Source organism: Notolabrus celidotus, chromosome 22 (assembly GCF_009762535.1).
Source record: "Notolabrus celidotus isolate fNotCel1 chromosome 22, fNotCel1.pri, whole genome shotgun sequence".
NCBI classification, from domain to species: Eukaryota; Metazoa; Chordata; class Actinopteri; order Labriformes; family Labridae; genus Notolabrus; species Notolabrus celidotus.
Genome location: NC_048293.1, coordinates 17532025 through 17554229, shown reverse-complemented (window position 1 = coordinate 17554229; position 22205 = coordinate 17532025). Strand labels below are relative to the sequence as shown.

Sequence of the window (22205 nt, the reverse complement as noted above, 5' to 3'; positions counted from 1 at the left end):
GTCACACCTACTTACTTTGCACGATGCTGAGTTTTTGTTAAAAAATATTTTTAAAAACTCTTAGAATTGTGAGTTTTAAATCAGAATTCCAAATAATATCATCCCCAAATTATATCTAACATCTTGTTTATCTAGCAGTCAAAGATCTTTGGTTGCACAGTTATGATCTGGTATTCTTCTTCTGGCCATTGAGGGTTGGTCAATTCAATAATATTCCAGAAGAAAACAGATTTTGTGAGTTGTGTGATTTGAATGAAGTGGAGTCCCATTTTCTTTAGCACTACAAACTATGATGACCTCAAAGAGATATTATTTCAAGAAATTGCCTTTGAAAAGCCTGATGTATTGTGGTGGACAGATGTGTAAAAACTAGGATGGTTGTTTAATTCTGACGTGTTTGAACTAGATCATTTTCAAAAGCCTGGAAAATAGGTAATCTCTTTAAGTAGTCTGCATTTTTTATATTAATTTTATTTTGTAATAATTTTCTTCCTCAGTTTCCTTACAATGAGTGTTGTGCGTACTGACCCTGGACTGCATTAACTCATGGTGTCTTGTGCATATGATTATATGCATGACACAATACTAAAATAAATACTCCCAAATTTAGACGCAGGTGTTAGAGTCTAAAGTTACACCTGGAATTCAGAATTCTGTCAAGTCAGTCCTCAAAAATAATTTCACTCAACTCAGCTTTATTTATATAGCACCTTTCATAGATAAAAACAGGTAGCTCAAAGTGCTTCACAGAGTGACCGACAGTCACAAAACAACAGCAATGGTAAAATTATAAAAGTCATGATTAAAAAAAAGAAATACTTAAAAAGTAAAAGAAAATCAACACAGTAAAATTAATAAAATAAGTAAGAGTGGAAGGAAAAGTTAAAAATAAGGTAGAGTTAACGAGATCAGATGAACACAAACCAAAAAAGATAAATAAATACATGTTAAAACAATGGTTTAGATAATGATTAAAATAATACAAATAATACAAATAATAATAAAAAGAATAATATTAATAATAATAATGCAGTCCAGGGCTAAAATAAACTACTCCAAATTAAAAGCAAGATTATCCCCTCACCCTTATCTTATTCGTGCTATTTTTCTTTTTTTTTTTAAATTTAATGTAATAAGTAAATAATTTAAATATTTAAAAAATACTGTAAAGGGAGGAGTCTGATTTTTCGCATGATTTATTACTTTAGTCCAACCACCAGGGGTCGATGTAGACGCTCAACCTCCTCGTTCAGTTCGGACCGGCTCAGACCAGTTCAGACCGAACCACAGGTGGGAACATGCGAACACTTTAGAGAAGACAAAATGAAGAAAGTGTTCACAGCGGAAGAAATCACGGACTGGTTCATCTCGGGTGCTCAGTTCGCCAACATTAAACTGACAGAAGAAGCGGCCGAGAAGAGTGTTGATGGAGCTCCGTCTAAAGACTCCAGGTGAGATAACACACCGGAGGAAGGTAACGGTTAGCTTAAAGTGTCGCGAGCTAGCTAGCTAGCTGGCTTCACCCTTTACCAGTCCCTCCAGGATTTTGCGACAGCTTTTTGAAAAAATTGCGGTGAAAGTTGCGATTTTTCTTTTCTTTTTTCTTTCCCCCCCCAATAACAAGTAAATACGCCAAATTACAGTAGTTTTTAGAAAACATTCTTGATGTGGCCCCTGTGACTGTATTTTGATTCTCTTGATTCACAGAAAAATGCCATGAAAGTTCTGTATTGCACATTTACGACGGTCACTGAATGCACCTCGCAGTGACAGAGGCACTTGACACAGTTCACGGCACTCTGAGATGCATCTGCTTCTTTCAACAAGGAGTTGATCAAAACTTACTGAATGTGTCTGAGGTTTCACCAAACTGGAATTAAACAAGCTGTAGACGCGGAGCTTTCTACGGTAAATGCGGCAACAACGGCAAACATGGGGATAGATTTGTGTCAGAACGGGAGAGCTCGTAAAAACATATACACGAGCAGATAATAATATTTCACACGCTCAGATATGTACTCCTCGCGATTCAACAACTGAGAGGTATTTAGGCAGCTGCGAGCGCGCATAAAATCACAGGGACAGAGGTGGAGAGTGACACTTGCTTGTGAACAACAGTTCGCAGGTGCACAAATTAGCTCTGCGCAGAAAGTTTCTGTCCGCGAGAGCACAGCGAGGCCAGGGCGAGGTACGCGCGCGCGCAGGCACTGCTCTGTTCTCGAAGCTGAATTCTGCTTGCGCAAGTCAAACTACTTTTGACCGACGCACTGACCCTCTGGTGATTGGTCAGCTTTCAACTTGACCACACCCACATGACCTCTGAACCTGAACCGTGATTGGCAGCTGTCACACAGGGGAGCAGCTCCCTCGGCTGGTGGTGAAGCTTTCAGCGGAGTGTCTTCCCCCTGGTGGCTGGCTGCAGTATAGGTCAAAAAATCCATCTCCCCTATTCATTTGAATGGGGAAGCAGTCAAACTTTAAAAAATAAATACACGTCGTATGAATGTTTCTCATATCCGTATGCTGTGGTGATATGTAGTTAGTATTTGACTGTTTTGTGTTCAAGGCCTCTTTTTCCTGAAAAGTTTCTTTTTCGTTAGTTATTGAAGTTTAAAAAACAGGGTTTTACTTCCGGGTTTCCTTTGATTCACAGCCGCCGTAGAGGGAAACTTCAAAAGACACACATAGGGATGGGTACCTTTCACATTTGAACCGATACGGTACCGATACCCGGTACCTGGGAATCGGTACCGGTACTCAATGGTACCAATTTTCTGTACTTCTGTGTGTTTATGTGGTAATAAATGTTAATTTAAAGAAAAATTGTTTAATTTAACATATTTATTTAATTTAACATGAAATGAACAGAAACAGGATATATAGGTGATTAGATATATTAGCTGACACGTCCTCGTGGTGTCTAATTGCTCTTTCGGGAGTTTATCAATGAACACGTGAATGCCTGCAGACAGGAAAAAGTCAGTTCTCCGTCTCTTTATAATAACAGGACACACAACTAACTTGTTGGGCATTCACGCACACAGAAACTGTTATAAACAGGGCAGGTAGTCGGAGCGAGAGGGTCAGACTGTATAAAATAAACTTAATCCTCCTGTAGTTCTGCCTCGCGGTGAGTGAGTGCACGTGCCCGTCAGCTGCAGGCTCCGTTTGGCGCGCTCCCACGCAGATGCAGAGAGCAGAGACGTCCGCCCGATCAGTCTCTAACTTTATTACAGGGCGAAAGTATGGAAACTCGCCTCCTCTTCCACTCCCTCACAGTCACAGGGATGTGTTTAGGTACCGAAACATGGTACCGTTTGATTTTACGTGAGTTGGTACTCGGTAGTACCGACGGAATTCGGTCGGTACCTATGAAAGTACCGAATTCGGTACCCATCCCTAGACACACAGCGTCTTGTGATGCTACGCTGTAGGGCGGAGCTCGTTACAGTGGCTTCACAGGCTCTGGCTGCACAATGGCTGCGCCCAGGAGCGGGATTTTTTGGCTTCAGAACCGTACAACAGGAAGAGGCGGAGCAACGCTGCCCATTTTTATTTACATTCTATGGTCACACAAGCCAGCCAGGGAGCATCTTCTATGGTTGGGAGTGCAGCCCACAGAACTCATGTTGTAAGCACATTAGTTGGCTAAAAACTTCAAATATATTGTTTTTTATCAAAATTGAATTTTTTTCTAATGTGACGGTTCAGAAGATATTAAGATCACGAGTTTTTGCCAAAATAAGGACATGACTGACTTGACTCCCGGACGGGAACACATAGCTGTTGACTAGGAGGCTCAAACTCCACCTCTTTACGTCACACTATCCCTGGTTGAGTTCCTCATTTCCAATATGGCTGCTGCCGTCGATTGGCTTCAAAACAGTGCTCAGGAACAGATGGGTGACGTCCCAGATACTACGTCTATTATTTATACAGTCTATGGTTGGGTCTGGGGATGAGTAATATTTAACTTAACATTCATGTTTTTGTTCTTCAATGAAATAATTGGTTGTTCAATAAAATATTTAACACTTGATAAAGTTCTACTAACAAATAAATCTGTTTTAATTGTATTATTTTGGATGGATATAACATGCTTATAACAAAACAAATATTTATGCTTGGATATGATACCTTTCCATTAAGTTCCCTTCAATTCCCATTAATTCCCATCAATTCCCATGGAAAGTTTCCAATTTGGAATCTTTCCAAATTTCCCCAGCTTAACTTCCCATGGAAATATACCCGAAACTTTCCAGAAATTTACCGGAAATTTTCCACCCCTTTGCAACCCTAAGAAAGTGTATGTATAACTACTTGGCTACGAATAGCTTCACAATAACAGGTGTGTTTCTCATTAATAGAGGAAAGCTGACTCATACCAGTAAAAGTATGAATAAGTATTTCATTTTAGATTTCTTACAGCTTACTATCTTGAACCTCACAATTTAAACATTTTTGCCATGTAGATATTTGCAGCGTGACATGGTCAGGGCTGTAGACAAGATTTACACATACTGAATGAAATAAATGTGTTAACAAATGAGACAGAAAATCTTCAAACTTTGTTTATTTTACTGGGTTTTCTCTAAAACTTCTCCTTTAATTGTAAAAAAATTGGAGTTGTTTGACAATAACATCACTCTTTGGTTTAACTGCTCAAAACGTATTAACATTACAGCAGAATTAATGAATCGCAAGGAGACACAAATTCACTGAGAAGACTCTAAAGACTTAAAGTCTATGACCAGGACAGGAAATTAAGTTTGCAAATTGTTAAAATTTTCCACCCATGAACAGATAAATAATAAAAACATCAACCACTGCATATTTTTAAAACTTATGTCCACTCAGGTTGGTGCCTATTTGTCCAGGTGAAGACATCCAGTGCTCTTGTGACTCATTTTCACAACCTGACAATATTCCTTTGAAATACATGCCTAAGATTTTTCAATAGGACGACGGGAATAAAGTTGGTCCATTGATTAGGGATTGAAAACAGCAGGTGGAAAACTATCATTGCATTTGTACAGTTCCCCAAATAGTTCACCCAGCCTAAAACCGCTCCACACTTTGTTCACAAACTGTGACCTCCCTGAAATCAATACAGATGATTGAGTTATTACATCCTGAATCAATGCAGTGGGTTCTGTGTTTCCTTGTGTCGGAACAACACCAAAGATGTTTAGAGCAGTGCGTCCTCTCATAAGCCTTTTCCACATAATATGCTCCTCTGAAAATGTCTATAAAGTTCTAAAGTTGCTTGTGCACACGTCCCTTAAAGTTCGTAGTAGTCCCTCAGGGGTAAGGGGGATGGTGAATTAGGGAAGTTGAGTCTCGGGAGGCAGGACATGACAACCAAAGCATGCTGCCAAAGCCACAGTGTAATAGTTATAACATGAGTTCTGACAAAGCAATAGAGACTTTATGGTTTTAATATTTAAATCAGTGCTACGTGTGCATGGATGGATGTGCAGTCATCTTTGCTGTTCCTGTCTTGAAAAGGATTTTACTCTTCAATCTCGACTTTATGTTTTTATTCATCCTGTTCTTCCAGGTTAAGACTTCTTTCATGCGGCCTGTGCAAATAAAGCTATAGTGTAGTGCTGTACGCTCCTGTAGACCTGAGTGGAACCGGGTAAAAATAAGGAAGGTCCCAGTCTCTGTTGAAGATTGTGTTCGAACCGGAGTGCCTCATGGCCCAGTCCACATATCCGGATATTGTTGGGATCTCCTCCCTCTGGTGGTCTCCACAGTTTGGGACTGTGGGTGTGACAAAGCCCTGCTTCATTTTGTAGCGACTGGTCCAAGTCTCCATTGGTCGGAGCTGTGCTGGCTGCACTGAGAGGTCCTCCTTTTCATTGCAGAGTTTTTGACTGAGGAAGTCCCTCAGCACCTGTTTGAAAACAGACGCCAGCTCCCATGGTCTGATGTTGTTGGTGGCAAGCACCTCGCGAAACCTGTGGAAGGATGCCACCAGTAGAGTTAATGAAACACTTGAGGGAGCAAGAATTAGCATTAACTAGAGGTCACATAATGACGGTGTGTTCTTTGTTTGATACGTTTCTCATTGAATGTTATTCTTGAGTTGTTTGCTTGTGTAAGCGCACTGTGGTGACCCAGCAGTGAGTTTCATGGTAAATAAAGTAAGTAGGTCACTGTGCTGCTCAACCATGTAGAAGAATCCTTTTTATAATATCATTATTACTGAAACAGAGAGGATGAAAACCCCGACAGTCTGGCCTCACTCAGCCTCACAGGGCCCCCTTCACCTTCACACCTAACATCGCCCTCTTTGTGATAGTAACACATAATGGCTTTCTTGGCAGCCCGCCCTCCCTCCCTTTCTTTCCCTTTGGGTCTCTGCTTCGCCTGCTGTCAGGCCTTGTGTTGATGCAGAAGCAGCTAGCCACTGTTGACAGCATACTAATGTGAGGATGGAGCGCAGCCGGGCTGCTTACAAATACCTGGAGAGCACAGTGGCTGCATGGACGGGAGGGATCTGTGCACACAGGAACTCCAGCTGGTTCAGCTCAGATGTAGGGATGAGGGTCCGTAACCTGGGGTACTTCTGGAACCAGCGGAGACCCAGAGCACTGTGGGCCAGCCTGTTCTCCTGCTCCAGCTCCCTCGCCAGCTGCTCGCGTTCCTCTACATGCCACAGGAGCTCTCTGATCAACATGCGACTGGGCACGAGCTCAGAGGTCTTCAGAGAGGCTTCTTCATTCTCAACCTGTGCTTTCTTTTCATTGGACCATTTCATCCAGCTGAACAGGGGCATGGCGGTCACAGGAGACAGGCCTGAAGAACGAATGAAACAAGAATCCTTAAATGTTCAGCATCATGAAGCCATGGCCTCCCCTCTGCAGGATTTTTAATTCATTTGCAGCCAATCAACAGCAACCTCTTTCTAAGTTGCACCTTCAGAAGACAGAGCAATATTGTGCTAAGGTATGAGATGTGCAAAGAGAGAAAGTCAAATCAGTGAAGCCCTGGTTAGTGAAAAAAAGAGGAATGTGGAGAACATTTTCACTGAGAATGGGGTCAAATTTTCAGCTTCAGTAAAAATGTGTCACAAAAATTGCAACCTCAATTTGAAATGTGAAAGTATTCATTTTAATAAAGTACATAACTCTGCAGCCCTATCATCAGGATGATCCCTGTTTCGCTGGGCTGACCTCTGGTCTCTGCCTGATGAGCGCCCTGATTTCCCTCAGTTAATGGAACTTGGTGGAGGGTGATGCCCAAGGTATATCTATTTGTTTTTCCCCCCCGAGACTGATGTATTCAATGAAGCTTCCACCTGGGGTTAGATGGATTACGCAGCCTGCGGGGTCAGAGGTCAGCCTCTTTGGACACAAACTGTATATGTGACTTATTATTGATTTATTTCTCAAATACTTTTAATGATAGCCAATACTCAAAACAGCACGTGCAGGAATGATCACACTCTTATCTGGTTGAAAAGACAAAGGAAGGATCTGTACTTACAGGCAAAATCTGCACCACTGATGTGAAATTTTGTATTGGATTCTTCACAGAATACATCCCCCACCGAGCTGTCTCCACGTCTCAGTCCACATAAACTTCATCTCTTCATTAGGTGTTGATTCCTCTCCCTCAGCGTCAGATGGATTTCATCACTTGTGTGTCTGCAGCAGCCCTCCACTGTCCTGTTTGTTGAAAGCAATTTTTCCTCTTTGTGTTGTAGTTATTGTCTTGTCCTTTTCGTCCCTCCCACTGCTCCTGTCATGCAGGCTTTTTCCGGGAGAGTTAGTCACATAGCTAAGTACGAGCTGTCACCTCTCTTCTCCCTTCACCCCTCTCTCCTCTGTGCAGTATGCAGCTTCAGTGTAAGGTCAGCTGCTTTGTAGCTTGCAGGAAATGTGTGCACTGGAGAGAAAGGAAGAGGGCGAGAGTGCATGTGTGTGCACGAGCCGTGGGTGTGTTTTATTTGAGCTTCGCTTAGTACTGTCATGGTTGTACTTGCTGTTGGAAAAAAAATAAAAAATCCTCCCCTCACTTGGTAAGTGAGAGGCAGAGACAACTGGGAATGCTCTACTGTTGGGTGGGCCAGGTATATCTGACCAGATAGTGAAATGAGAGGAAGCAGAGACTTGGAGCAAAGCTTCAACTCTAATCAGGTGATGCAATAATCACCACCTGCAAACTTCCACTCGAATTAAATGTGACATGATAACCTCAGTGTTATGGAACTTGTAGTTTAAGCGTGATGATAAAATCACACATTCAAAGATCTGCAGTATTCTTCAGTGTCTGGTACGTCAAACTGCATGATCGGCTGTAGTAGCCATCATTAGCCTCAGCATACGTAGCTAAGAAGAAGACAGCTGACAAATTCCATTACATTCCCAGTTCTCCATGTTATTAATACAATCACATAAAAGAAACAACCCCACAGTTACTGCAATCTATAATTTAACCCACATCCAAAGTCTGAAAGCAAACTAGTACCTGATGACCTCAGAGGTCGAGGTGGTTCATAAAGTAGTAGCAGATCAGCAATGCATTTTGGGTCTAAAACTAAGGACTTTTCATGAGTGACAGTGTGCTGTAGATTGTGCTCATCCTGGATTTATTGAAATCTTTTGCTTTATTTGTCCTCCAAAAATGAGTATGTGCCTTAAATTGCTTTAACTGTGTTCCAGCCCCTGCAAGGATCTGGATGAAGGCATCCTGAAAGATGATGCAGAGTGGTTCCAAAAAGGAGACTCTGCGAAGAGTGAGTATGAAGTGTATTGCATTGTGTCTCCCTCACATGGTTTTTCCCTCAGGAATCTGCCTTAGAGGATTTAATTCTCTTTGCTGCGTTTGATTGTGTTTCATCAGGTTCTGCTCCTCCTACACTTGCGAGCTACGAGTACCCCAGCCTACCCATAACAAAGAACAGACAGGAGGTAAACTGTACGATCCAACACATACACTCAAATACAGAGTCTGATGGTTTGAAAGAGAACTCTCATTCCCCCAAAGTACTTTTAGTTCTGTTAGTTCTGAAATCACCATGATGTCCGCGGGTCACCGGTGCACTTAAGCTTTTACTGTTTGTTCAAGATGAGTTGAGACGAGTTTTAATGCAGCAGAACAAAAGCTAACTTGAGAGTCGGTTATCTGAGATACTTTTGATGTGTTGTCTTTGCCCAGCATATCTTATTTAAATAGGATGTTCTTGATGCAGACTTTAAGGTGTTGGTTTGCAGTTAACAATCAGTATTTCACACTTGTCTAGTTTAACTTTCATACATTTTTCTTCAATAATATCCTACAAGTAGACTACAGGACTTTTTAACAGAGCATGTGTATCTGCTTGTTTTTCTCATCTCACCGTGTGTGTTTGTGTTTTTGCCTCCAGCTGGTTTCTCTTATAGAAAACAACTCCGTAGTGGTCATCAGAGGAGCCACAGGCAGTGGCAAGACCACCCAGGTGCCACAGTACATTTTAGACCATTGCAATGAAAAGAATGTCACATGCAACATCGTGGTCACCCAGCCACGCAAAATCGGGGCAACAAGTATCGCACGATGGGTCGCCAAACAGCGAAAGTGTACCCTGGGTAGTCTGGTGGGATATCAGGTTAGTGCAACACTAAAAAAAAAAGCCTTTTGCACATCTGTCACATGTTCCAAGAGTGTTTGTTTGCACGTGTTGTCAAGCTCTTGTTTGTTTTCTGTCAGGATATGTTTTACAGAGTTTTCAAACAGCTTGTCTAAAAATAACTGTTTCTCCCCCGCTTGGTGCAGCCCTCTGGAATTAAGTAGGATGTCACTCTCAGTTGGAGAAAACATAAACAGATATTGTTAGCAAGAGATATTAGTGTTTGCCGCAGGGGGGTTACGATTAAAAGAGTTAATAAGGACGTATTACCCATTTCTACTTGGTTGGCTTTGTCCCCATTAGCATTCAATTTATTACCTTTATCATCTGTTTTCAAACAAACAGACCACCTTGCTTTTTCAGTTCTCTTTGACACACACACACACACACACACACACACACACACACACACACACACACACACACACACACACACACATACACACACACACACACACACACACACACACACACACACACACATACCTACGCTTCTCCTCTCTCATTCAAGGGGAGGGGGGTCTGATTAGTGGATAGTAGAATCAATGAGGACTTGGGTTGTTAAGGTGGCTTGATGTTGGTATCAATATCAATCAAAATGAACCATCTCCATCCCTACCTGGTAGAATAAAACAACAACAAACACCTGTAATCTTACATGACTCACATTTGTTTGAGACTTAAACTGCAGAGTTAGCCGCTCATTAAACAGTTTAAATAAGCATATAAGTGTACGTGTTATTACATTCACGAATGCTTATTTGTATCTTTGTATTTCAGGTTGGATTGGAGAAGATGGCTACAGAGCACACACGGCTCATTTACGTGACTACAGGAGTGCTGCTGCAGAAACTGGTTGCTACCAAAAGCCTCACTGAGTACACCCACATATTTGTGGATGAGGTGGATAAACACAACACAGCATTTTTTATGTGCATGTCTCTTAAACTGATACTGCTCAATGAGTTTGTTGTGTTGTGTCAGGTGATCGTAATAACGCAGTTGCATTCATTTCACCTTGTGTATATTTTTTGTGTAGTTCTCATCATTCATTACATTGTATGTGTTTCTTAAATTTGTGCTGTAGTTTCTTTTTCTTTACTCGGTGACTGAGGCAACATTTTCAGTTCAGTTTCAGGTTTCATGTAGCCTCATTAATGATCATAACCTTCTCTGCTTGTGCCCAGGTCCATGAGCGCACAGAGGAGATGGACTTCCTCCTGCTGGTGTTGAGGAAACTTCTTCATTCCAACTCTCGATATGTCAAGGTCATTCTGGAATAATTTGAAATTCCTGCCTTCGTCCTCCTCCTGCATTTGATGAACTAACATTCTTAAAAAAAATCATTTTCAGATCATCCTGATGTCAGCCACCATTGACTGCAGACAGTTTGCAGATTACTTTGGCACCCCAATTCGGGGCAAGATGATCCCTGCCTACGTGTTCGAGGTGGAGGGTGCTCCTTATGCCATTGAGGAGTTTTATCTGGATGACCTCAAAAAAAAGTTCAGATTCAAGGTGAAAAAATATGCTTTGCTTTTGCTGCTGCTACTCTGTGTTGAAACAAAACAGTTGAAGTTGGATGTTTCTGTGTTTGTCCTTATCAGGCTGAGTCACCTTATCCAGAAGACCCTCACATTTCAGTGGAGATGTACGATCTTGCCATCAGTCTCATTCAGAGTTTTGATGAGATGGAGGGCAAAGATTCCTGGTGAGCCTTTAATCTTTATCTCCAACAACAGGTGGGGGATTCAAATAAATCATTCTGTGTGTTGTGAGCAGGAAAGGAGATACAAAAGGCAACATGACTTCTTCAGAGCAGGGCAGCGTTCTCGTTTTCCTTCCTGGTTTGCATGAAATAAGCTTCATGCATGAGGCTTTGGTCAAGCTGGTTCACAAACGGTGAGTACTTTGATGTACCTCTTTGTTGGCCTTGAGTCCTCTTTTTCTGTCCATGTTTTCCTTCGTTAAAAATGACGCATATTATCATCTCTACTTGTCATACCACTTTTTATTCTGAGCTTTACCTTTTTAGAAATGTTACGTTACATTCTGAGGATTTTTTGTTTGTTGTTCAGGTTGCAGGTTTATTCTCTCCACTCCAGTGTCACTCTGGAGGAGCAGAATGGTGTGTTTCTCATCCCTGTCCCTGGATACAGGAAGGTAAAAAAGCCATATATCTTGTTCTTCCTCACAGGGTTTTTTTCCCTGTGCGCTTCACTAAAGATCTCCTCATCCTAACAGGTCATCCTCTCCACCAACATCGCTGAAAGCTCAGTGACCGTTCCAGACGTCAAATACGGTTCTGTCTTTTTCTTTTCCTCAGTATGGCTCTATGTGTTTCCTTAATGAATTGTTTTTATTAAAAGAATGAAATCTATGTTGACATTGGTGTTTTTTCCTACCATAGTCATCGACTTCTGCCTGGCCCGTCGCATGGTCTGTGACCAAGACACCAACTATCAGTCGCTGCGTCTCACCTGGGCCTCCAAAACCAACTGTAACCAGAGAAAAGGTAGACTACTTCCTGCAGATAACTGGATCTCCTCGGTGTTAACAATCTTCTCCGCTTCAATCCTCTTATATCGATTATTCCCTCTTTAAGGCAGAGCAGGTCGAGTGTCTAAGGGATACTGTTACCGCTTTATCCCCAAAGAGTTCTGGTGCAATGAGATCCCAGAGTACATGACCCCTGAGATGCTGGTAAGAGAATTAACAGACGCCCGAATATTATCATCCTTTTTTTCAAAGCTGCTTTAACTTCGATGCCACAATCATTCCCCGTCTTACTGCTTAACTCTCTCTCAGCTTGCCCCATTGGCCACCATCATGTTGAAGGTGAAGTTGCTGGACATGGGAGATCCTCGCTCCCTTCTCTCCACTGCACTCTCTCCCCCAGACCTGAGTGACATAGTGAGGACGGTGCTTCAGCTTAAAGAGGTAGGAGGGAAAAAAGTGCAGATTGAGTGAGCCACGGACCGTCTAGACGAGCAGTCAGGAATGTCTGGCTGTATTTTGGCAGATGGCTGACCACCCAGCTCTGTCACTAAGTATTAGACCAGGAGTTCTCTCAAAGGATCTTAATGCCAGCCGCTGTTTGCATCATCCAGTGTTTTAGTTGACTGTTATGAAAGGCAGTGCTGTGTCATTATATATGTGTGTGCTTAATTCTGGTTTCTCTCCATCACTAACAAAATATACACCTTTGATTTTTGTACTGTACTCTTTTTAAAAGCAGGTTGAAAGTACTTTACAATAAATATGGGAAATAATGTCCTGGTACACCCAGAAATTCGTAATACGTAGAGACAGATGACACCAAGACAAAAGGCACTACTAGGGTTGGAAAATTCTGGGAATTTTCAAAGTTGGAAACTTTCCATGGGAATTTATGGTTATAAACCAGGCATTTACTAAATTGAAGGTTGGCTCTTAATAAGGAACTTAAATATAGTTGGAGGAAATATATTTTAGCATAATCCTGACTAAAACAACCAAATTTCATGCAAGTACAGTGGAATATCTATGCTATTCCTCAATCACATGCACATAGCACACATAGAATAAAAGTAGCGTGACAAACTGAATTTTCGCTTTGAAATGTCAACTGGAGCATGAGGCGTTATTGGTGAAAGTGTTGCTTTGATGTAAGCTTTTAGGACTGGATTGACTCAATGCAGTAAGTAAATCCTTTTTTCATCATGACATCTGGATGTTTGCTCTGTAGATGGGTGCAATATCTGCAGAAAGCGTTGGCAAGGGTCATAATGACGATGGCGAGTTAACGTTCCTTGGCATAGTGCTGGCCCACCTACCTGTTAACGTGTACCTGGGGAAGCTGATAGTCCTGGGCCACGTCTTTGGATGCCTGGATGAGTGCCTCATCATAGGTCAGTCTTTGTTAATCTGTCCGGACTGCACTCATCTTAAACATGTATATGTGCATGTAATACGTTTTAGTGACCTATTAAACATCATTTTCTCCTCTCCTCAGCTGCCTCACACTCTCTGAAGAGTTTCTTTGCCATTCCGTCCATGCAGCAGCTTGCCGGCCACAGGTGAGTCACATCCAGCAGCTACACTCATTTACTGACTAACAGGCTGTCAGTGTAAATCAAAGTTGTGTCCCACTGAAGTGACACATCGTATTTGGGACACTTTTATCATCATGTAATTCAAAGTTGTCAAGAACTCTCTTTCAACCACTGACTCACATTTACTTCTTGATTCCCATAAAACCTTTGTCAGCTATGACGCCAAACAGTGAAAGTCCAGACATGATACGTTCTCTGGAAAAACAAAGCTCTAAGTAATCTGTAAAAAAAACAAAAAACAAAGTCAGATGTCTGTTTAAGCTCTCTTTTAATGCATACTTTGCTATTCATGCGCCATTTTCTTCAACATGTAGTTTCCCTCTTTCAATATTCATGAATATATTTTGGCAAACAGCACATCTTGGTTGCAGTGCTCATGTAGATTCCTACACAACCCAGTTTGCAGACCCTGAAGATGCTCTGACCTGCCTGTTGTGGAGCAGACGCAGATTTGGTTCAATGTATTTTATGTGTTGTTCTTTGTGCACTGAATCATTTGTGGTGTTTCAGGAGCAAGTTTGCCTTCGCCCATGGCACGCTAAGTGACTCCATATCTTTTGTCAACGCCTTTAAGGTAATGTGTGTGATGCCATGTTTACAGCACGTTTTCTTATTTGATGGATTTACATATTTGCCTGAAGGCCTTCCTCTTTCTCTCTCTCTCTCTCTCTCTCTCTCTCTCTGTCTCTGTCTCTTAGGCATGGTACTCTGCCAAGAAGAAAGGACAGCTAAGACACCCCAAGGTGAACAAAACAAACAACCAAACATAAGCTCACAGACATGAAAACAATACACTGACTTTATTTCTCACAGGTCAAAAAATACAGCTAGTCTCCTGTTTTGTAGTACAGAGACATATTTTGAAATGCTTCCCTTATTTATTTAGTCTTAAATGATCTTAAACAAGGCTGACATTGAAGGAATTATAATGAGCCTGTTCTGTTGTTAATATATCAACAAAGAATGATTTAAAGCACGGAGCTAACATGGACAAAGAGGTTGCTGAAGGGAAGTACAAATGAGTTTTCTTCATTTTAGATGTTTTTTTAAATGAATCTGCAGCAGAAAAAACGTTTTAGAGGATAGTTTTGAATACAGCACTTGTTCATTTTCTGCATTTTTATGTTGAAGTGTTGCATTTTCTTTGCTCTGGCTGCTTTCTTCCCTTAGGACGAGCTGAACTGGGGAAAGGAGAACTTCATTCAGATCAAGAGGATCAGGGAGGTACTGAGATGAAGCAAAGAGCACTGGACTTCATCCAGCCACATTACTGGCATCCGTGTCTGGCAGTGAACAGTGGGCATTAATCCTGCAGTCTGTAGTCAAGTATTACCAAGAAAGGAAGTGTCTCATTCAGGGGCTTTCCTGAACGTTGTAAAGAGAGACTTTAAATCTACAATCTGTTTGATTCTGACAAAGACACTTTTGATGCACAGAATGAACTTTGATTTTAGCTCTCAAATTGATGACCAGATGATCAGACCTCATATGCATTACCTCACTGTCCAGGTCGAAGAGCTGTACGAGGAGCTGAAGAAGCGAGTGTCTAAGTTCAACATGCATGTGCAAGAAAACGCACAACTTCTGGATTACACCAGCACACACAGACTGAAGTTCATTCTTCAGGTTAGAGTCAGTTGTGCATATCCTTGGACGTATAATTGTACACTTAGACATGTCTAATAGAGGCTATACTGTGTACACGTTAGATCCATTAATAACTCTAAATAGAAGTATTCAGATAGTGAATACACAGGATTTGTCTCAGGATTTACCTTTATCTGTCATAGGTGGTCATTGCTGGTGCCTACTACCCCAACTACTTTGCTCCTGGGGAAATAGATGACGAAATGGCCTGCAGAGAGATGAGCGGCTTCAACCCCAGAACAACAGTGATGGTACGGTCCACAGAGCCTAGCCCAGAGACAGTCTTCATAATTCTTATTGACAGCTATCTTCTGTGTAATGACTCTCAGAACCTTCATGGGACCGCTTGTATTTTTGACTTGTTCTTTGAAAACGTTGAAATAACCCAAGACCACATGTTGCTTTCAGTTGAGAAACCTCCCTCCTTACAGTTTCCTGTACTACAAGCAGCTGCAGTCTCTGTTCCGCCTGTGTGGACAGGTCAAAACCATTTCCTTTGAGAGCTCCAGGTACTTCAGGCCACCGTGGCATATCTGTTATTTCCTATCTTCTTAATAAAGTTGAAATGTGCATACTTATATTTGACTGTGTTTGTCTGTCTCAGAGCGTATGTGGAGTTCTACAGGACATCCCAGGACACAGGGGTGCTCCCTGAGGTGTCCCTCGCCCTCCTCATGTCTCAGCAGAACCCTCGCATGGAGCTGTCGGTCTTCCCTGTTGAGCAAATCGAAATGTGTGCCGGGGAAAGACACATAACACATATGAAATATACACGGTATGGTCCTTTTGACAAGTAGTTCTTTCCTATCTGAGGGGATTCAAAATATTTTACTCTTGCTTAGTAAGATAAGAAAACTAAAACATCAAAGAGCAGAAAAGTTCTACTGTGGCTTTCTTCTAACGAGTGAAAAAAAAGACTGACTGCCTGTCTCTTTACAAAGTGGAATCCCTGCGTCACAGGCTGCGTTTGTCAGAGCTCCTGAACTGAGTCTTGATTTAATCTGACATCCTAGCGCTCTGTAGGAGTCTTTTCTTTCAGGTAGAAACCACACCAGGTTCTTCCCTCTCCATCTGGGAGGTGGGTACATGAGTGACCTGGCACATTTTTAGCTACCCGACATCAACACCGTGATACATATTATACATTATACCATTCTCATTTATTACTTTCCAGATGTTTCACTCTTATTTACAATGTGACTGAATAAAATGTATCATGCAAGCAGGATGAATGCAGTTTTCCACATCATTCTCAGCTTGAAGGAAGTGAAATTGAATATATTCATTATGCTGAAGTCCTGCTCTGTTTGCTTTTGCTGAGCAGGGTTAATGTTGACCTCCAGAGCCATTCTGTTTCTCCGGTTGGAGTTGTGAGCAGCTCCATTGACCCAGACGCACTGCCTAACCACCGCTTGTTTGTGGTTAACATCACTGAGGTGAGTCCTTTATAGTTATCATGGTCCTACAGAGGTTAAGTCCTCCTAAATAGTTTCTTCCAGCTCAGAACCATCTTAAAGTTAAAACAATTTCTTTCTTAAAATGACCTTGAAATAGTAATACATGACTATTGACTATTGTAACTCCCTATATTCTGGAATCAGTCAGTCGGCCTTGTCCCGCCTGCAGTTGGTCCAGAACGCTGCAGCCAGGCTTCTGACTGGTTCCAGGAAGAGGGATCACATAAGCCCCGTCTTGGCTTCCCTCCACTGGCTTCAAATTCGCTTTAGAATTTATTTCAAAATTTAGCTTTTTTTTTTCAAAGCTCTGAATGGTCTGGCCCCACCTTAAATAACTGACCTCCTGAGCCCTTACAAAACCTCCAGGCCTCTGAGGTCTTCTGACATGGGTCTCCTGGCAGTTCCCCGGTCAAAATATAAACTGAAGGGCGCTTTTAGTGTCAAGGCCCCACATCTTTGAAACAGCCTCCCCTCTTCAATCGACTGTCGACTCTTTTAAGACTTGCCTCAAAACACACTTATATTTTAGCATTTGAGTCCTCTCGCCCTGAATAGGTTTCAATTCCCAATGCTGCGCTTTCCTTGTTGTCTGTTTGTCTCTTTTTGTATGTATTGTACAGCACTTTGGTCAGCTTCTGCTGTGTTTTAAAATGTGCTTTATAAATACATTTGGCTTGACTTAACTTGACTCCTGATTCAGCCTAAATGTCTGATTCTTTAACTGAGGTGTCCTATCTCTCCTCTGATCTCTGCTGTAGGTGTTGGACGTGGGGAATTTCTGGGGCTTCCAGGCAGACGAAGCCAGCTTGGAAAAGCAGCGCAGATTGACAGGGGAGATAAACATGCAAACGCTGCAACCTGTAACCGTGTCCCTCTACCCGAACCTGCTGTGTCTGGCTCCTTATTCTGAAGCCAATGAGCAGAACATGTACTACCGGGCCAAGATCCTGCACATCCGGGGAAATACAGTGGAGGTAAATATAGCTCAGGTCTCTGGTAATAATAAAGTGAACCCATTCTATGTTCTTATAACGCAGCTCATTTTCTTGTCTTTTTGGAAAAATGTGTCACTTCATGTTCAGGATATGTTGTCCTCCTTCAGGTGTTCTTCTTGGACTTCGGCAACACAGCAGTTGTTGACATCAGCAACCTCAAGGAAATCCCGTCTGAAATCCTGTCCCACCCATTCCAGGTAGCAAATACTTTGACTGTTCTTACAGACCATGCACACTCATCCACTCCTCTGTTCATACTCTAACAAATCAACACTCTGCTCGTGGTCTCAGGCTCAGGAGTTCCAAGTCATTGAAATGCGTCCTTCAGCCCAGTCCATTATCCTGGGGAACCAGTGGAGCTCCCGAGCCCGCAACCGCTTCAGCACTCTGGTGAAAGATCAATCGCTCTTGGTGTCACTGTATTCCATCCTCCATGGTGTCATGCGAGTGCAGCTGCACATCAACACAGAGACAACAAACACCAGTGTGCTGGACATCCTGGTGGAAGAAGGACATGCTGTGAAGGCTGAAGAAAGCTTTGACTCCAAGGTGACGCTGCAGCCGTCCCACTTTGATTTATTAGGCAGTGTGCCAACAGAAAGAGTTCAGTCATAACATGCCATACTTCAAATAATTACTCACCTTAGTGTGTCGTTTCAATATCACAGCTGACACTGTGCATCCTACAGAGGGGTTTGTTTTTTTCTAAATTGATTTTTTTCCTTTATCGATATAACAGGTGAAGAGAGAAAGGAATCGAGGGGAGCAGAGAGTAGAGCAAGACATGCAGCGAAGGGTTGTGGCTGGGAGTTGAATCTGTGACCGATGTGATCAGTATTATAGTCTCTGTAGATAGAGGGGCACTTAAACCACGAGAGCAAAGGTCTCTGCCTTCAGCTTTAACAAATACAAATCATCACAACACCTGTAGAAACATCTTTAAAAAGACCAGGAGACTACACTACTTAATTGCTGTCACACTAAATGATTTGTGTGTTGTGTGTTTATTACGTTGCCCACATAATGACGCTGTTAAATGTTAACTTTTGAAACCGCAGTACTGACTTCGTCCAGCAGATGGCGTGGTTAGATAAAGTGTCCAGCTTTACTTTTGTCTAAATGTAATCAGGGCGTGAATCTTAAAAAATCTATGTGAGTCCTGGGGCCTAGACTATTAACCGTCTGCTACATCAACCCTTTATGAAAAATTACCTCAGTCATAATTGTCATTACCTCTCGCAGACAAACCATGAGGCACTGACAACTCTCTACAGAGACATGGAAGCAGGTACTTACGTCCCTAACTCAGTCAGCAGCTCCTGGAAAGACCGCAAAAAAGAGGAGAAGCAAGTCATCAATGGTCTGCTCGATCACTTCTCCAAGAGTCGCCAGCCCTGTGCCAAAGCAAAGGCAAGAGACCCCATACTCAAATCCTAAAAATATGAAGATGAATGACTAATGTATGAATAAATAAGCAGGTAAGTCATCTGGTCATGTCATTCGTAGAGACACTGATACTGAACTGGTTTTGTTTCTTTTTTTTTGTATGCGTTTGTTTTCATTGATTGTTGAAAGGATTCATTAACAAGAAGTAAGTCTTTCTAAAATAAACTGCTTCCTCTACCTTGAAGAGGAAACTGTTAAAAGAATCAGTTTGGAGGATGAAGTGTAAACTGCTGATATTCTGTTATTAGATGGATTATGTCATCTAGTTTGCACTCTGTGTTCGTCTCAGTTTGTCCAGCAGATGGAGCCATTCTAGCGGCTCTTCATGTGTTATATGTTCAGACACACCTAATCTGTCTGATAAGCACAACAATGACGACATGGTGACTGAAACTGACTGACTCACAGTGACCGCATGAATACATCATGTGTCTGACTGCATCCTTCTTTATAACACTACAGGCCGTTCTGCACGGACCCAACAGTGCCAATAAGGTCCAATTTCGCCGCTTGCATGAACAGACCTTGTACAAGTAAGCATTGCGTACCTCAAGTGGAAGATGAACTTGCAGGTTGTCAGTGCCCTGCCCTCCTTTTGTTTATGAGTGTGTCCTCCTGCAGGACGGTGCACGTCGAGAAGAGCAGCATCAACTCAGTGGCCGTGAATGAAAACCCTCAGTATAAACATCAGAGGATGCTGGTGGCTGGGACCGTCTCTGTCAATGCTTCAGGTACATGATCCAACATCTCATTGACAAACTCATGTGCACCCATGTGCTGTTTAAAACTGCACTCATTTATATTTTTTACTACCATTGAAGAAAATGACTGCATATACACCTTGTTCCAAATTATGATGCAAGTTGCATTTTTGTGAATATTTTAAAAACTATGTTAACAGTCGTTTTCAAATTTGTTAGGAAGTCAGATAGTGAATAACATTTTTTCAACTGTGTGATTAAAATGATGCTTTTCTCAGCTGTATTTTTAAATAAATTCCGAATCTGCAGAAATGAGTGTGCCAAATTATTATGTAAGTTGGTGATAAGAGTATATAACTTGCGAAATTTAAAAACTAGGTACCATTTTTAATGTTCTATTGATTGAAAATAATAATATTTACTTCAACTAAAAGAACAGTTTTCTTTACATTTGTATACAAATAAAAGTGTTAGTGTCTTTGAAACATTTCAAATCTAAAGTGTTTCTCAAACGTCCATTAAAAGCTCCTTTTCTTTCAATGAGAGTCAGAGGTCACTGGTAAACAGATTTAGTGAGGTTTCTGATGACTTCTCTGCTGACACTGTGAGCTGCACATTGTGTGGCTTTCCAAAGATGCTCTTTTGAGCTGTATTTCTTGCCATTACTGTAAATTATCTCCTTTATTATTGACAAAGCCTGAAATTATGTGTATTATGCTTTAACTGCATGCCTAAGCTAATGATCATCATTACTCTCCACATCAGTTATTAGAGTAGTGAAAGTTTTGGTTTTGTTGCAGGAACACGGATCCTGCTGAGAGACACCTCCATCATGCCAGACATCCCTGGACTGCCCGCACTTGTCACCATGCTCTTCACCCCCATCATGGAGCTACGGTAAACAAACAGACTTTGAACTTCACACCTCAAAGACAGAAATGATAAAAACCGGGATGTTCATGCCTTCCTCCTTGTTTTATAGCACTAATGAAGAGAGGACCTGCTATACCGGCGCCCTCTGTGGCTTGGGCTGGAACAGTCAATCACAGGAGGGCATCTTACCTGAGCGCGACATTGAGCTCGCCTTTGACCTCAAGTTTGATGTTGAAGACATGACTGAGGTAACAGCTGTCACCGGGCTGGCAGAGGAAGAGGGTGGCTTCAGGGCATTAGAGTGTCTGACAAGTGATATGTCTCCACAAGGACAGATTTATTTTCAACCTTTTCACCTCTTATGATTTTTCTTTAGACTCGGCATCCCAACAGCTCGTAATAATAAAGTATAAGTAAAAGAAAAACTAGTGCTAAAGAAAAACTAAACTTTCATGCCGTACGTTGTGATTGCGCTGGCATTTTAATGATCTACAGCCCTGAATCTATTACTGCAGAGCTCCAATCCCAGTCTCACATAATGAAGCTCTTCCTTTTGGTTCTAATAATTGGTTCTGTGTTTATTTGTCTTTTAGATAAATCTTCTGAGAGGGACTGTGAACCGCTTAGTGTGTGGAGGGTCCTCTGGCACTCAACATCTGGGGCCTGAAAGGATCGCCCAACTGCAGGAGGAATGCCAGGACCGTCTCACCAGGTCACACACGTAGAGCCACTGAAATCAGTTCAGTTACAATATGAGTGAAACATATTTTATATGTTTTTATTATACGTTTCAGACTTTTCATCAAGTCACCATCAAGGGAAGCTGTCTCCCCGCATCTCTATGAGAAATTCGGGAAGTGGAACCAGGTATGTACACGATAGCTCCCGCACATATTAGTTGCTACATTTGAATTGCTGGTTATCCTTCTTATGCTGTTTTATGTGCACAGCTTAGCTTGGTGGGTTTTTAAATGTGTGTGTTTTGAACCTGCAGGTGGATCCTGCTCTGAAGATGGCTAATGTAGAGCCTGGAAGGGCAAAGAACAGAGGTGTTCTCCAGCTCCATCCTGTCACCCTCCTCAACAGCTAAGAAAACTGTTTTTTTTGTTTGCACTTTTGTTTAGCAGAACCGTTCAATGTCTGACTATGACAATTTGATTTAATGTCATTCAGAAAGGTAATATATTTGAAGTTCAGATTATCCCAAAGTTTTAAAGGCAGCAGCAAAAGCCCAAATTTGTTCATTGATGTTCCAAAAATGACAGAAGAAGTTATTTCCTGTTTGGATGAGGGGCTGCTGAGGTTCAGTTCTTGTGCAGTGGACTATTAAAAATAGTTGTTTGCAACAGATGAGGCTTGTCAATCACTCTTCA

General features: G+C 41.8%; 2 protein-coding genes across 2 annotated transcripts; one reads left to right on the top strand and one right to left on the bottom strand.

Moving 5' to 3' along the window:
• The first annotated feature begins 1206 nt into the window (after nucleotides 1-1206).
• On the top strand, nucleotides 1207-22183 carry tdrd9 (tudor domain containing 9). The gene is made up of 35 exons (XM_034675944.1): nucleotides 1207-1451; nucleotides 8673-8746; nucleotides 8854-8921; nucleotides 9377-9598; nucleotides 10400-10522; nucleotides 10807-10887; nucleotides 10973-11137; nucleotides 11227-11330; nucleotides 11402-11521; nucleotides 11698-11782; nucleotides 11864-11921; nucleotides 12030-12134; nucleotides 12225-12322; nucleotides 12428-12559; nucleotides 13347-13509; nucleotides 13614-13677; nucleotides 14224-14287; nucleotides 14412-14456; nucleotides 14884-14937; nucleotides 15223-15339; nucleotides 15504-15611; nucleotides 15769-15869; nucleotides 15965-16135; nucleotides 16685-16796; nucleotides 17576-17791; nucleotides 17920-18009; nucleotides 18104-18361; nucleotides 19055-19222; nucleotides 19721-19791; nucleotides 19880-19989; nucleotides 20760-20856; nucleotides 20942-21080; nucleotides 21426-21544; nucleotides 21627-21699; nucleotides 21827-22183. The coding sequence occupies exons 1-35, from the start codon at nucleotides 1324-1326 to the stop codon at nucleotides 21920-21922; spliced, it is 3999 nt and encodes a 1332-aa protein (XP_034531835.1). The 5' UTR covers nucleotides 1207-1323; the 3' UTR covers nucleotides 21923-22183.
• On the bottom strand, nucleotides 4598-7855 carry rd3l (retinal degeneration 3 like). The gene is made up of 3 exons (XM_034675947.1): nucleotides 7495-7855; nucleotides 6471-6804; nucleotides 4598-5963 (listed from the first exon to the last, which is right to left on the bottom strand). The coding sequence occupies exons 2-3, from the start codon at nucleotides 6782-6784 to the stop codon at nucleotides 5597-5599; spliced, it is 681 nt and encodes a 226-aa protein (XP_034531838.1). The 5' UTR covers nucleotides 6785-6804; nucleotides 7495-7855; the 3' UTR covers nucleotides 4598-5596.
• Nucleotides 22184-22205: the final 22 nt, after the last annotated feature.